General features: G+C 46.6%; 2 protein-coding genes across 9 annotated transcripts in view; one reads left to right on the plus strand and one right to left on the minus strand.

Annotated features, from left to right (window-relative positions):
- The window catches only part of C7H10orf95 (chromosome 7 C10orf95 homolog), a 237,984-nt gene that overhangs the window by 107,534 nt on the left and 114,118 nt on the right, over positions 1–16,332 (plus strand). The gene's annotated exons all lie outside the window — the stretch shown is intronic.
- The window catches only part of SUFU (SUFU negative regulator of hedgehog signaling), an 84,580-nt gene continuing 68,801 nt past the window's right edge, over positions 554–16,332 (minus strand). For 4 of the 6 annotated variants that reach the window (XM_071748390.1, XM_071748391.1, XM_071748394.1 and 1 more), the window contains exon 11: positions 554–4,240. In XM_071748390.1, the coding sequence (XP_071604491.1) occupies positions 3,989–4,240 (252 nt within the window). In that variant the 3' untranslated portion in view covers positions 554–3,988. The remainder of the gene's footprint in view (positions 4,241–16,332) is intronic. The other 2 variants (XM_071748392.1, XM_071748393.1) reach the window with 1 other exon arrangement.

Genomic DNA, 16,332 nt, shown 5'->3' on the forward strand with positions numbered 1-16,332 from the left:
CAGGGCAGTGGAGATCTCCCTTTTATATGCTTTCAAGCAGCCCTCTGGATCCTGCAGAGCTGCTGAAGTTGTCCCTGTGAACAAATGGTCCTTTCTAGCTTCTCAAATTCTGTACAATAGCAAGGAAAAAATACTTGACAGTATCTCTTTAAAGATAAACACACTGTAAACAGGAGATCTCCCCCACCCCGGTAGCTTTCTTCCTCCTACTTGTGCAAAACCAGAGGTTGTGACCTTCCCTGGGGTTCAGGCACAAGGACAGGATGCGTGAGAATAAAGTTGCCTCTGTTTGCAGCGATACCATAGCTAATAGCACCAAGACCAACACTTAAAACATGCCTAATTTGAGGGCAGGGAGGATCTGGGTTTGTTTTTCTTGACTGAACTAGAAAGTTCATCTTTAAATCTGTTCAGCTTCAAGCATATGAGCTTTTGGCCTCCTTTAAACAGGGGAAATACCATTCCGTTTCTGAAAATGAAAAAAAAAAAAAAAAGCACATGGAAGAACAGTTCTGCAGTCAGTAAAAGTTTGGCTAACAAAAGGACTCCAGAGTCACGTAAAGAACATTTAATCCATGGATTATAGGCTCGCACCTGGCAGAAACGCATGTGTAAATACAGGCGTGCAGAGCGTCTACACCCTGGGCTAAGGCAGAGGGGAGATCTGTAGCTAGGAGAGAGAAAGGATTCTTACTGCTAATTTTCATAGTTAAATATTTCTCACTCGCACTCACACATACGCAGGCTGTTCCCAGAGAGCTCAGCCTTGGGAAGGATAAAGGAAAGGGCTCAGTTCAGTCTGGGCTGGTGCTGAGTAGCTTTTCTTCTGTTTGCAGTGGTTGTGCAGCAAACTCTTTTCTTTGCAGGCAGAGTTTTTACTGCATTAATTATCCTGTGAGTCACTGGGTAATGGACAGTAACTTGGCTCTCCCAGTTGTTAGAAGGGTGTAATTCAGCTCTAATGCAGCGGGTTGTCGAACACAGCATCTGGCAAGATGGAAACTTTCAGTTTCTTTTCAGGCCAGCTGTACTCCTTTGGAAGTTTAAACTGTAAGATAGTAAAGAGAACCAGTTAATGTATATTGCTGCAACCTAACCCACAGAAAAAACAAAATAGTTGCAAAGGCAGGCAGCCTCATGTTAGTATTATTTTTTAAAACAAGAGGCCACTAAGAAAACACTTCCCCACCAGTATGTTTTGGACAGCACTGGACATTAGATAATGTGGCCCGTGCCTCAGCTGCCAAAGTAAAGTTCTGAGATTTCAGCCCAAGCACTGTTTATTTCATCAGACAGATTCTGGAGGTTTTCTGCCCCCTATCACCATTTCCCCTCCCCAGTCTCTCTGAAAATTTGCAGAACAAGTATCTCCCCTCCTACCTGACCCACATCTCTCTCCCTTCATCTACACTGGCCCCCAGAGCCTTCTGTTTGCTTTAAGGAGAGACTTAAGGCAGCTTTCAGGCTCTTGCTCATACAGGCTGGGAGACACCCGAGCTAGCATGGCTCTGCTGGGTGACAGACAGGCTTGTGAATGGCCACCATCCCCAGGAGGGCAAACTGTGCTGTTTTGGCTGGGGAGAGGCAGCATGCCTGAACAGCATTTCTGCTCCAGCCCTACCCACCTCTGCACAAAGGCTTTGCAGGGCAACTGTACAATGCCTCATATTCTCACAGGCATTCGGCTGCTCAGGCTGTTTTGCAAACATTGACTGAAGCACGGAGAATAGACATTTTTTTGTCCCAGTCTGGTTTACACAGCACTGTCCCTGGCCAGTGTTTCCCAAACAAGTCAAGTGCACTGGTCCCACCCTGATGTTGCTCCAGGGCACCTGCTTTGGGCTAGGAAGTCACCCCAAAATATCAGATCCCAAACACAACCACATAAGGACAGAGCTCCAAGAGCTCCACTGACCAGGGCCCACATATTCACACACATCCCTCGTACACAGCTCTGGGGGGGTGTGTTAGGCTAGAAATCTGCCCCATCCACAGCTGCATGGCTACCAGTTCTGTACAAGCATTACACGCAATCCCAGTGCCCCACCCAGGGATCCCAGTGCCCCTGCAATCCAAAACACTTGGGAGACAGCTCTGGAAGACAGTTTGAAGGATCATTTTGTTCCTAAAACTCTGCAGCACCCACGGTGCAACACTGCAATAGTCCCTGACCCCCTGATAGGAATCCCAGGGAGGAGGAATCGCACTGAGATCCCACACTTCCAGTGACAATCTGACCCAGAGGCAGCTAATTCAGAGCAGTTACAGCTACAGTGGTCCTGTCATAGAAGAATACTCAGGCCAGCAGCACTGTAAGCTTCACAGGGGCTACATGGATTACAGAGTTGGTGCAAGGGAACAGGGAGCTGTGAACCACTCATCTTTATCCAACCATTTGTCTTTCTTCACATAAGTGCTCCATTTCTGAAGAACACTAACACACACCCAGTGGCAGATTCCTGCTACAGGAGATCCCCTCCAGCTGCCTGCTCCACAGCAAGGGCAGCTCTAACGTGAATTTGCTCCTGACCTTGTTCCATCTGCAGTTGGTACCTACTGACCAGCTGCAGTTGATATGCTGGGCTGGTGGTGCACAGTCTGACCCATGATCTGGGGGCTGGGCAGGAGGATCATTCAGGATAGCGGTTACCATGAGCTCCCACCCTTTCTCCTCTAGGAAATGTCAACAGCCAAATTCCCACTGACAGTTGTTTTTTTTTTAAACTCAAGCTGTGTGTATCTTGCACCATATAATCCAGTGGCCCTCCACTGCTGAGTGGATTATTTAAATTCAATGTCTAGGGTATGTGAAAACATGTTAAAGTTACTCAGCTAATTTATCTTTATTTCACTGTGTTAAGCAAAGGAAATACTCTCCTTGCAGTGCTTCATTCTACTACATGAGTATCATCGGCAATAGCCAGGAATGCCTTTGGTTGGCCCAAACTGGGATCCCACAAGTTATAAATCCTTGGAGGAATCTGGATGCTGAAAGATCACATTTAATTTTAAGTATTTTCCTTTTTTATAAACAGCAATACTCTTGGAAAAGTCACCCTTTGCATTTTTTTTGTTTTTCACTTTTTAATTTAGCAAAGTCACAGTAACTCAGAAGCGAGTGCCCAGTTGCCAGGAGATGCAATGCCCACTGCCTCTGCCTCTCAGTGGAGAGTGAAGGAACATGAGCTGTCCAGAGCCTTAAGTAAAGGGCCTTCAGACTGAAGTGCTGCTGGGCTTCCATGTCACTAGTAAAAATGAGCTTTGGATTAGGTTTAACTGGATAAAAGCTGGCCTGAAAGTCACTGCACAGCTAGCAGCATGCTCCCCTCACTCACACAGTGAAGAACATCCTGGCATTAAATCAACTCTGGATTAAACAATTAGAGCCCTGAGATTTTTCCTAGGGGGAGGGGAGCAGGGTGAGGGATGGGAGGGCTGTTCTGGAAGCCAAGGAAAGTTTCTTTAGTGTCTGCAGGGAGCTGTAAAAAATGGGATTAAAAATATTACATGTCATTTCTGCCACTACTCTTTGAAGTCAAGCAGAATATTTATATGGCATGCATGGGAGACAGGGTGTTAAATGTTCCCCAGGAAGAGATCACATGGCAGAGAGAAGTTTAGCACCACACAGCAAAGCTTTATAAAGCTCCTTTGGCTGCTGCTATAACGCTTCCAGGCTCGTGATGGTCCTCTGAACACAGTGCAGGGATAGCAGGTAAGGGCCCAGTAGCAATATGAAAATGCCTGTTCAATCACCAAACCCGAAACAGGAGACCCCTACAACAGAGCTCAGCAGTAAATGTACTGTCACTGCTTTTAGCCCTTCTGAAAGTGGGGAAGGTAATGTGTCCAGAGGTGCTGCTGAGGATATGATATAAGACACAGAGGAGACCTGTCCACTTGGCCCAGGGGCTGCACCACTTGGATTTGGAGTGGTCAGATACCACACTAGGAAAGATGCTGGCACAAAGGAAATGCAGAGTCTCCCTTAACACCCATCTCTGCCCTGTATTTCTTGCAATCCCTTCTGGTGCCTTAGTTCACAGCAGATGTGAAGTCTACAGGGCAGGACTACAGCCTGTGAGCTGAGGAGAGAATCAAAGGCAAGATGTAGGACGGGCTGAGCTCTCTGGGACAGTACATGGCAGACATGGGAATGACACAGCCTTACTTCCTCTGGAGAATTCAGATCTTCTAAATCTTCCAGCATTTTCTCTACAAACTCTTCAGTCAATAGGATCTGCAAAGGAAACACAGTAGTTTATGCCTTCACACTCCTAGTTTTAGATAATTGCCAAGAAACAGAATGACTTCTACGGAGAGCAGACTGTACCAGCTCACTCCTTCCCTCGTGTCCTTCTTTCCCACAATACAAAGGTTTGAGGGCAAGGAGCTCCTAACTTTGCCTCCCACCCCAACCACTGAAAAAAAAAAAAAAAAAAAAAAAAGTTAAAATTATACAGCAATCTTTTTTGACCCTCAATTATCTTGCTTAGTCTAAAATTAGAGGCTCAGCTTTAGACAGACAGAGTGGGGAAGGAGGAAAAGGGGTCAAGATGGCAACTGTTAGAAAGACAGTGGGAAACAGAGCTGCTTTCATCTGATTCATTAAAGCTAAGCTCAGAGTTTAATCAGGAAACAGCAGTGCAGGGAGAGCCTGAGATCCTTACAAAGCCAGTGCGCTGGGCTTGGGGAAGACATTTTGCTCAGATGAACCAAATGCTGGGTACAGGAGGTGCTCCCAGAGGTGCCTGCATTGGGCACCTCCATTAAGTACCACATGTGCCCATCCCATGCCTGTGCTGAGAAAGTTTTGGGCTTATCTCGAGGCCAGGTTAGCAAGCATGGAGTGGCCCAGGAAAGCAGCTGCTGACAGGTCAAAATTCCTCTCTGAGGGCCACGAGCCTTGGTCTGTGGAGACCCTCAAATCACATGAACCAGAGACACTGGGAGAAAACCAGCCCTGGGATTAAGGGGGAGAACTCTCTCCCTCTTTAAAAAAGCACGTGATAGCCAAAAGCAAAAACACATCCTGCCTCTCTTCACAAGAGTTGTAAAGGCCAGAGCTCCAGGCAGGCCAGCTGGCTTGGCAGAGGAGCAGACAGCAGTGCGGGACCAGGCAAACATCCCCACGCAGTGAGGGGGCGTTGGAGCGGCATTCCTGGGAGTTAGGTTGCAGCAGTATCCAGTGGATTATTCCCATTTCAGCCTGCAGGTTTGTTTCTTCCCCCCCTGTTCTTCCTTTCCTTCCTTTGCTCCACCCTTTCCCCTGTCTCTGGCACTGCTTTCCCTGCTGAAGCAACCATTGCCATGCCCCCTTTCTCATCCTTCCCTTTCCCTGTTCTCCCCAGCCATGGGCTCTGTGCTCCCTTCCAGTGAAGGGATGGCTCCAGCACCAAACACTGACAGGCCTCAGTGCCCAGTCCCACTGCTCTCCACCATCCCCTGGAGCTCAGGTTTGGAAGAGAGGCAGACAAGCTGCCCCATCTCCATGCAGGAAGCCATCTCCCAAGCCCCCCAGCTCATCCCATCAGTAACATCACTGGGAAGCAATTGAATGCCAGGGTGCTGCGGGCTGTTTGGCCGAGCGGAAGCCTCTAGGCTTCATTTTGGTAACACACAAGCAGGCCTGTTAGATAGAAAGGGAAGACTCTGGTCTCCTGTTCTTCCTTTGGCTGGCAAGAAAAGAGATACAAAACCACCAAATATAGATCTGAGAGTCACCAGGTGTCTGCAATTCTTGCCCGTCCACCTTGCTACCCTTCTGTCATTTGCAGACACATTTCCCAGGGGATAAGAAAACTGCAACCTGCCCCCTCCACCACATTCCCCTCTTCACTTAGCTTCACCCTGTGGCAGGCTTCAGATCAGGGTTTATGACTGAGCTACTCAGCATGGATGCAGGCACCTCCATCAGGCCTTTCTGATCATTCCTCTAGCCGGCAAAAAGTCCTGCTTCAGCCAGGAGCCAGGTGCTTGCTGCTTTGGACAGGACTCTGCAACCTGGCACCAATCTGCAGACTGGCAAGCTGAGAAACATTGCACTGAAACACGCAGCACCACCGCAAACTACTGCAGTCTCCTTGCTGGAACCTGTAACTATTCTGCCTGTCGAACTGGAGACACTCGTTTGTTGACTGCAGGAGGAGGGAGCCGTCTGTCCGTGTCAGAGGCAGGAGGGCAACCCGATCGCTCAGCTCAGGAGGAAGAGCTGGGTGGGGAGCTGGGGCTCTGCATGAAGCAGATCGGTTTCTGCGGAGGTGCAGCCTGCAATGGGGTGAGGGAATGAAAACAATTTGGCAGACATCAAAATCTACAGAGCAGCTGGAAAAAAGGAGGAGGAATTGGTATTCACAGCAATCAGGCAAGGAGGAAATGAATATTCAGCCATCCACAGATGAGCAAAAATGCCAGAGGTTGGGATGGGTGAGAGAGCAGGAATGAGGAGCTGCAGCTTTGACAGGGGGACTAGAAGACAGGCACAGCAGGAAGACCCCTGGGCACTCCCAAGGTGCCAGAAGCAGGAGAGAAATGGGAACCACCTGTACAAGACAGGGTGTTTGGAGGTAAACAGCAAAGGGTAGAGAGAGAGGGGGGACAGTCCCGGTCAGGTCCTGGCTAAGTCACAGACTCCCAGAGTAGGGAAAAACCTACATGGAGCTCTGTGGCTAGGACTGAACTCATGGTACAACCCCCTGAGATGGCTGAGCCCATCAGCAACACACTGCCCCATCTCAGTAAATTTTGGTAATTCAGCTGAAAAAAACAGAACAAATTCCACAGATTTAATGAGCTACACTGATTCCCTGAGGGGTGTCACAAGTAGGGTGGGACAGGAGTCCACAGCTCAGCTATCTCATGGACTGCATATGTGGGATCAAAGCAATGGCAGCCTGCTCTGAGAAAATATGGTAGTGCCATTCTGCAAATATGGTAGTGCCATTCTGCAAGCCCTGAGGAGACTGTTAACTTTGGTGGAGGGCAGGCATCACAGGCTGCAATGACAAACTGCTGCAGTGACATTCACACAGTGTGTCACTCAGAGCCTGTCCTCAACAGCCTGGGTCAGAGGAAAACCACCCTAAACCCTACTACGCCAAGCTGGAGACCTGCTCTCCTTAATGGAGAAGAAAGAAATCTCCGAAACATGAGTGGAAATGAATGTAAAAGTAGCCATGTCCCTTGGCACAGAAAGCTGTGACTATTCATTCAGCTCTCTGAAAGATTCAGGGGGAAGGCATGTGTCCACAGCACACCAGCTCCTGAAGAGGGCTCAGAAGCTGGAAGTACTGTCCTCCTGGATTTGCATCAAGACAAGATTTCTCCTCTTAGAACTAGCCTAATCAAAATGACCCAAGAGCATTAAGGCTGTGCTCACAGATCAGGCTGCCATCCCCACTTGCAATCAGCAAAGCCACCTTCATCCTGGTGAGCCAGTCTTTGCTGCTACAGACAAAGACAAAAATAAATCCAATCCCACCTCAGCTTCTCTCACTCACTCTAATTCAGGTTTCCAGTTCTTGTAGCATGCCTGCTCCTGCACAGTATGATAGCCCATTACATTAACACACACACGTTATATGTGTGTGATATTAAAGGTGACATTCCCAGCAAATAAACATGACAGACTGCCATTGCTCTAGGCACCTAATTTAATTTCCTTTGGGATTTAAACCTTAGAAGCTCAAATTAAACAAATAGGGCTGGTTCACTTTATATTTCAGTCCTGAATCTAGAGTTTTCCTCCGATGCTGTTAACTGATCTTATCAACAGGACACTGCACAGAGATCACAATGATGAAGCAGCTTATTCCCTTCCCAAAGCAAAACAAAGCTCTGCTGTTGTGCTGCAGCCATGGGAAAAGCCAGCGCAATCTGGAGGGCAAATGAAGCCGCCCCGTGTGCGTTGAACAGGACTTTTCTCCCATGAAATCTCTCTGCTGGTGCTGAGGAAGCAAAGGAGCTCTCCTGTATGGCAGCGGGTGTCCTGGGTGCCACAACGGCTGGGTGCTCACAGCTCGGTGTTTTCACAGCCCTGTGCAAACACTCCTGCCAGCCCATCTTGCTGAAGCTGGCTGCAGGGTGTAGCTCAGCCTTTGTGATGGCTGTTTGCAGTATGAACAGTAAATGGCCTCGCTAGCCAGCTGCAGGTACCTACAACATCTTCTTTGGTGCTGCACGGTCCTGCTCAGGCCAGGACCTCTCTGGTTTGACCCAGAGAGGCCGGGTCACATGCCATCCCATTGCCAACAGATCCAGACTTGATTTTCTGTGTGCTTTGTGGCTCTGTGACTGTTAGTCATACTTGGAAGATGATGACCAAAATATAAGTCCCTCTTCTGTATCACAGACACCTACCACAGAACTCGGGTCCGAAGTCTGGGTTCTCACTGCCTCACTAACAGCTACATGTGTCCAGACATGTTACAAAATACCAGGCTAGGCTGTCTTACTCAGGTGGATGCACACAGGGAACGCACGGGCTGCATGCCTGATGTCTCCCTCTCGTGGCAAGTCCCACCTGAGCTTGCTGAAACTTTTTTCTTACCTCAGGGCTTTACCTACGGGTCAACTGAAGGAGCTTGTGTTGAAGCTTAAGGTGTTGAAGCTTTCCTACCCACAGACAGCTGAGAAACCTGCATCACGACTTGTTACAGGCAAGTGGCTGTGAGTGTATGAAAACAGGTGAGATGTAAAAACGTACACAAGGTCATGAAGCTCTAGATCAGTTCCACTGTCATTGAAAGCAGTTGGTGCTTAGTAAAACAGTAAAGTCTATAGTCAGCTTATAGGCAGCACCCTAGAGCTAACACCCTGTCTCTAACTACAGGGTTTCAACCCTACCATGACGGACTGAAATTCTCAGCTCAGGAAAGGCTGGCTGGGTCCAGAGGTCACACCAGTGTTGAAAGCCTGGCACAGCTGGCAAGTCTTAGACCAAGGAAGACTCTTAGAAGCTGAGCTAGGAATCAAGCTGCAGCTCTGTCCAACTTCAAGAAGCAGGGTTTGTCCAGGGCAAGACATAAGCAATTGGTCCAGGGACAATTAAGCAGGGGTTCTTTTACTGATAATACTCAATTTCCTTGTCTACCTGGAAACAAACCAAACCATCCCATGCTTTGCCCTAGTGTTTTGTTTGCATTAAACACTGCCACTTACTTTCCAGCAAGTCTGTCAAAGAAAGGAAATAATTTTTTATTAGCTCTGGACTTGGTACGGAGCTGGCTAATATGGCTCATCCAGAGAAGGTGGGGACACATTGCAATAAACCTCTGTGTAAACCATACCAACTCTTCCTAGAAACTCTTCACCCATCCAGGTGCTATGCCTGGGATTGGTGGAGCAGCTGTACCCACCACGTCATCTGCTACATGCACAAATATCCAGGAATTATTGGGAGCCCTTTACCCTAAAAATGTTTCAGCTTAATTTATGTTGACAGCACAGCAAAGTCAAGATAAAGGGCATCAGCATTTCCAACTGAAATGAAACATTACTAATAAAGCTCCCTGATGAATTTGTGCCAGAAGCATCCCACAGCCCATCTCTCTGCTCTCCCCTTGGCTTGGCCTTCTCTCCACTGCTTTACTTGGACTGTACATGGTTCAGGGCAGAGGCCTTCTCACTGTATCTTTTTATGTCACACACAGCCCTGACAATGAAGAAGCCAACCTTGCTGCCTGAATCCACCACAGCTCATTACAGCCTCAAAGGTACCAGTGTTGCATCAAACACCTTAGATGGGAAAGTCCACTGTTGCTCTTCCAGGCGATTCATAAGCCTCCTTGTAAAGGAAAAACATCCACTCACAGACACCTCAGGGCCCTTATTGCTTCACACTGCAATGTTATAATCCCACAAGAGGAAGTATATCACGATGGTGAAAACTTTGACCTTGAGGGATCTCCCCATGACATTTTTAAGTACAAGGCTGATGTTGGAGACCTGGGCTCCTCAGAGCCCACTCTGACAAGATCCATCTTGCAGACAGCTGCTTTCAGCAAACACATAAAATGTGACCCAGGGAGAAGACTGACAAAGGAGGCAAGACAACAGGGAATACCAATTCCTTCAGAATGAAAATGCAAAGGAGGAATAGGCATTTTAGGGAATGCTCCAAGTGGGTGGAGGAATACTTACACAAAATAGCCAAAATGTAGTTTGAGTAGCAAGGAACATTAGGCAGCAGAATAGTCAGTTCATTTAAGAAGGATGGAAGAACTATACTCATCCAAAACTAGCCTGGACAAAATACTAAAGAACATGCTACAGGAGATTTGGTACAAGGAGGACTATGGGACATTTTTGCCCAAGGGTATGTTTCCCCCCAGTGTCTCATTCAGCAATAAGAATGATACAAAGGGATGATGCAGTGAGGTTCTGGAGAATGTTTGGGGAAGACAACAAACTTAGTGGAAAGACTTAGATTGGCCTAGATGTGCTCAAGAATTTGGGGAACAGATTCTGAAAGAGGGTTTTTTTTTGGGGGGGAAAGATGCATGAAACTGTTTTGGGGAAGAGCAGGATGTAGTTGTTCATGACTTAATCCTGTTTGTGGGTGTTGTACTTAAACACACCATGGCAGGGATAACATGTCTACCCAAGTTTGGGGAGACCAAAAATCAATCCCTATCTCTTCACAAGAGGACTCAACCCATAGCTACCACTTACAGATGATCATCTCAAGCACTGGAGCAGCTCTTTCAAACACTGCTTTGAATCTCTGCTGCTGCCATTGTACCAATGTGCATAACTGATTTAACATGTGGTATAGCAGAGAGAAGAACCAGATGTGCTCATTTCCAGGGGAATGTCCTAACTTTACCGGAACAGAGTCATTCTCTTGCGCTCTCTGTCTTTGTGACTAATTCAGAGTTTTACATGATGTGGAACAACTCCAATTGGATGAGTTCAGGAAGAAACAAAATATCATATAGTTGTGGTGTCTCTAAAGCCAAGAAGTAGAAATAGGAATTCAAATGAAAGGAATAAAACATGAGTTTCTTATATCCTAAGCAAATGTTTTATCCCTCAAATATTGATTAGAGAAGCCAAACTTCTAACAACTCCAGCTACATTCTGGAAAACTAGATGAGTTTTTTTCTCCATTTTTATTGAAGAAAAACTTCTATTTCTGGTTTCATTAAACACAAAAGAATTTTCCCCCATCTTTTGGTCTCTTAAAGGCTTTTGTTTCAGCAAGAAAAACTGAAAATATTTAAAGATTGGGCTCAGTCTGATCTTCTTTTCCAGATTTTTTACTTATGTTGCCAAACCAAAAAAAAAATGGATCGTCCCCCATGACCCTGTTCACAGCAATTCCTCACCCCCTCCAAACCACTCCCATCCTCCCTCCTCCCTTTCCTCCCCCCCCCAACTGCCAGCATAGATAGTGCATGCTGATAGCTCCTGAATGCTGGATGCTTCCCACAGCCTCCATGTACCTATCCTGCCTACAGGCATGTTTAACATTTTCTACGAGAAATATGACCCTGCTGTCCTAAGCCTCAACTTATTTTTCCATGCTGGGTTTGGTTTAGATTATTTTTTTATTTTAACATTTTAGGGGACAAGGAATCAAGTTATCTCAGAGAGGTATTTTGGAAAAAGTGTATTTTGACAGTACCAAATAATATGTTTGATCATTTTATTGCAAAGTAAAAAAACTACCCCTTACCAAGGGGGTGATAAAGATTAGCAAAAAATACTCTGGAAATCAAGGGAAAGTCTTTCTCCTGATTGTACAAATTTGCTTTGCCAAGTCAGAAGCCTCTGAAAGACACTGTTTGTCCATAGTTTTTCAGAGGAAGGAAGAAAAATGTAACGAAGAGCCCCTCTTCACTGAACATGTCCCAGCCCAAGGCAGCTCTGCCCCAAACACAGGGCAGAAGTAGCTATTTTTTCTCTTCAATCATTCTTCTGAGTGGCGAGGGATTGCTATGGCACCAGGCACATCAGGACTAAAGGCAGGGAAACTCTCCAGTGTTCTCAGTGTTTCTGCTGGAAGTCAGGCCATGTGGAGGAGGAGAAGGAATTTGCCAGCTTGGATGAAAGGGAGGAGAGGAAAGCAGAGACGGGCCAGGATGAGGGAAAGACGGAAACAGAAAAACAGGATGGAGGGCAGATCAGAGGCCAAAGCTGGAGGCAACACAAAGAGCAGGGAGACTGGAGGAGAACCCCACTTCCACAGTCTCAGCATCCACATGCTGCCTGCTGGACGTAGTGAACCTGCTGGCATGGGAGGCAAGCAAAGAATGTCCTCCAGCAGCGGGTGCCAGAGGATAATACCCCACTGCTGCTGTGAGCTCCTCAGCTCACACAGAGACACAAACCTTGTGCTGAGAATTGGAGGGTGCCAACTGCAAATGAACCATAGCCTCCATCTGCCTAACAGGATTCGTTCTGAAACCAAGTAAATTACCTGGAAAAAAACCCTCTTATACTCACAGACCAGTGATATCGGGCATACAAAACTTTGGAAATGGTTGAACAGAGATTGCCTGTACCATTCTAATTTGCCCCAGCATACATCTGCCTCACAAAACAAATCTGTAATCACAGGATGGCCTGCTGTTTTTCTCCCACAAGACCTCTGCCCTGCTCAGTCCTCAGGATGGTTCTGCTCACTGAATGCCGCATTAGTCATAATTTCTTTTCATTATCATTCAAGTTGTTTCCCTGTTCCCTCCTACTCTCTTCCCCTTTATTTAGTATGCTCCATCTGACTACTGCCAGTATGGATTACAATGAAGTACCTGATCTTACTGTCCCTATCACTCTCACAGCCTCTGAAGTGCTCAGCCTCACATTTCTGCAAGGCAGGGAAGCTCTCCTCTCCATGCAGCAGACGGGGGAGGAGGCTTAGAGAAGCTAAGAAATCAAAGTCACAGACAAAATCTACAAGAGCAGGGAGCCAAATAGGGGTCTTAAGCTCCCAGGCTGACTCCTTGTGCCAGAGAGATGCTTTCTTTCTCCTGACCTGCAAGAATGCATTTTAATCTCTTCCTGAAAATGTTTCTGGTGTTCATCTGTGGAACTGGAATGCTTGGCAAGCACTTAAATGATCTTCACAGGATGACTGGAAGAAGGCTTTCCTAAACAGACACAAGAAAATGAGTGAAGAAAATCTGAATATTCACTTCTTGCAGGCACCGGCCTCAAGACCTGCAGGTTCCTGTTCTCCAGTCCATTCAGCCCTGTAGGGCACAAGGGTATCCACACAGGAATTTGTCCCAGCCTCCTGCTGCTGCTAGGAAGATACATTAGACTACAGGTCTCAAGATAGCCATCACAAAAACAAGAAACACACTCAGTAGGCACCCAAGTACATTTGAGTTGAAGACCCTGGAATAGCACTAAGAAAGTACAGAATATCAGAGGCTGGAACAGGATTGAATTCTCCAGTGCAACATTTAACAAGCTTCGCCACGAGACTATTGTGATTTTTCTGCAAATACCTGCCTCATTCACTACACACCTCCTAATGTGTCTACTTCACACCATACTCCTGATCAATTTCTCAAACATGTTCCATCTTTGTGTACTGAATGAAGGAGGCATTCTTTGTAAAAAATATTTGATCCTTCAATTAAAGTACCAAAATGCACACATGTAACAGGGGCAAGACTGAAGCACAGAGATACTTAAATTCCGTGTACTTGAATTCACAGCTAATAAGGACTCTAACTACAGGTTTGTTTTTACTGCACTGTATTGGCTTGTATGTCAGAGTCTGCAGCAATATCTGATGCGTAATGTGTACGTTGCACATGATCAAAGACTTGAGTGTCATCTTCCTTCCCAGAACAATGACTGCCTAGAGCAGCAGGAGCAGAAATTATCTAAAGGTAGTGTTGAACAAACCTCCTTCTCCCCTCTGGGGAGAGTAAACAGTCCAGGTGAGCAAGGTAGGAGGGGAGAATAGTCTGCTTTGTGCTAGACCGGCAGAGTGCTCCACATAAAAGCAGAGGAGCTTTGCAGAAGCATGTCCTGACTCCCATCACTGGAGACTTAATGATGGTAATTCCCAAAGGATGATGCATGCTGACAGGCTTTGACACAAACTACCCCAGGATAATATTAATATGTATTAAAGGCTCAGGCAACTTTATTGGGATGGGTTTGATCAGTAACACATTTCAACAGAGTGTCTCTATCATCTGCTGGAACCTAAGCAAGGGAGGAAAGGAGAACACATGCACAACCTCACCTTGTTTTGGGTAGGTTTAGAGACAAACAAGGCTGATCTGTGATGAATTGGACACTTGGCATGGCTCAGATGTCAGACCAAGAACCTTGGACGCTCCACCAAGAATATGAATGTCACTGCAGGGCAGTTAATGTCAGAGTCTGTCTGCATGATCAGCATCCTTAACCCTCCAACACAGGGCCAGCCTTCCTCTGTGCATCTGGAACATTTACCCCTTGGAAAGGAGGTGCTCAGGAGACAGTGTGGGGGCTCTGCTGTCACAGCACTGGGGGAAGGGAAGAAAGACCCGCAGAAGCCTTTGATCATGTGTAATGTTAATGCAAGTGTTACACATCAGAGACTTTGCCACGGTAACTAGCATATAAACAGGAGTCTAGTGTTAACAAGGAGAACTTCTTGAATATGTTTGTACATTTCTGAGTCAAAGCCATTTCCCTATTCAACAATACATGACACAGTGGAAGAAGTTCAGAAATAAACCAGCCTGACATGCTTAGACCTTTAATAGAATTTAGCTTCTTAGAACTAATTAAATGTTACTTAAATGAAAAAAAAAAAAAATCCAAGTACTTGGGAAAGGTGCCAATTTGACAGCTCTGGAGAATGAAATAATCTAATCATCCCCAGAGCATGAGCAGCAGCAGGACAGGCTTCCCCTACTAACATGCATCGAACGTGACCTGGAAAGACTGTCAGTAGAAATGGGGCATACAAACTCCATGGTCTAATGACTCCTTGCCTTTTCTGCTGAGACTGCTAAACCAGCTCCTACCAAGTACCAGCTGCAGTGGTGATACGGACACCTGTCTGGTAGGAATGGAGCTGGGACCTGCCAAACTCCTGTCATCTGCTAACCCTCCAGTGCAGTGCAGTGACTCTCAGCTCACTGCTCAGCCCGGGCAGCTCTCCTGCCTGTCCCACCCTGGACATGCACCACTTATGCTACATGAGATGTAAACAGGAGGTAATGTGTTTAGTCTACAGGTTTGGATTCTCACTGTACCAAAGCTCAGGCTCAAGAGGAGTCACTCTCTGGCTGCTGCAGAGTTGAGGCCAGGATTTCTCTGGGTCTTGGTCGTCCCCTAGGACAGAGCAAAACTCCCCTGCTGTCTCTCTTCCTCTCCGTGGTCCCTTAGTTTACTTGTATTTGCAACAAGCCCCTGCATTGCAGTGATCTGTTTTCAGCTGCCAACTCTCTTTGGAGCTCATCACTGTGCCTGGGGTCCCAAGTGAGGGAGGAGGAAAATCCTCTCTGGGCCTTGCTGTGAAAGCTTTGCAGGGCTTGCCAACTTGGCCAGCCCAGGCTGCAAGGGACTAAACCCAACACAGCGCCTCACCCCCTTGGAAATTTTATGCACCACACTTCTTTTACTTCTGAAGCAAAGCCACATGAACCTTCCCCCGCTCTCAACACCACAAGGGACTGCTGAGCATGGATCAATCCTCCCATTGCATATTAAGCCAAAAGCCTCAGACACTCCCACATGTATCTCACACAACTGGGTGCTCCTCCTCTTGTCCCAGGCTGCTTTTAGCCTGCCTTCCTTCCTTTCACACCCAGTCTGTCCTCCTTCATTTTCATCATAGGACATGGCAGGAGCCAACAGTGCAGCCAGTCATATCAGATGAGAAGATCCAATAAGCTGACCTTGTGTAGGAGACAAAAGAGGGAACTTGCTTCTCCCTAGCCCTCAGAAGCTAGCAATTCTCCATCCTTTCCTTCCACCTACACCAAAAAGCTTCCATAACTTTCAGAAAATTCTTAAGAGTTAGTATTAGTTACATGTCTGAGTGGTAACCCATTTATTGTCATTCTTCACTGTTTAGAGGTTACCTGACTACTCAACATATCAATACATTTTGAGATGTGATGTAATGCAAACAAACACTCTTATGTTTGGAGTTAACACAGTCACAAAATCCTGTATATCATGTGTTGGCAAGCACAGGAACCAACAGCAAATGACCCACCCTTAAACCTGATGGTTTGCTGTTAATCATTACAGGAGTGTTGCACTTTCCAAGCAGTACAATCAAAGCATGCAAGCTCTTTGAAAATCCCTACACACAAGACAATTCTAGCCAAGATCAGCTCCCTTTCAAGTTGTACAGATTTCAAGGTA

Source organism: Heliangelus exortis, chromosome 7 (assembly GCF_036169615.1).
Source record: "Heliangelus exortis chromosome 7, bHelExo1.hap1, whole genome shotgun sequence".
NCBI lineage: Eukaryota > Metazoa > Chordata > Aves > Apodiformes > Trochilidae > Heliangelus > Heliangelus exortis.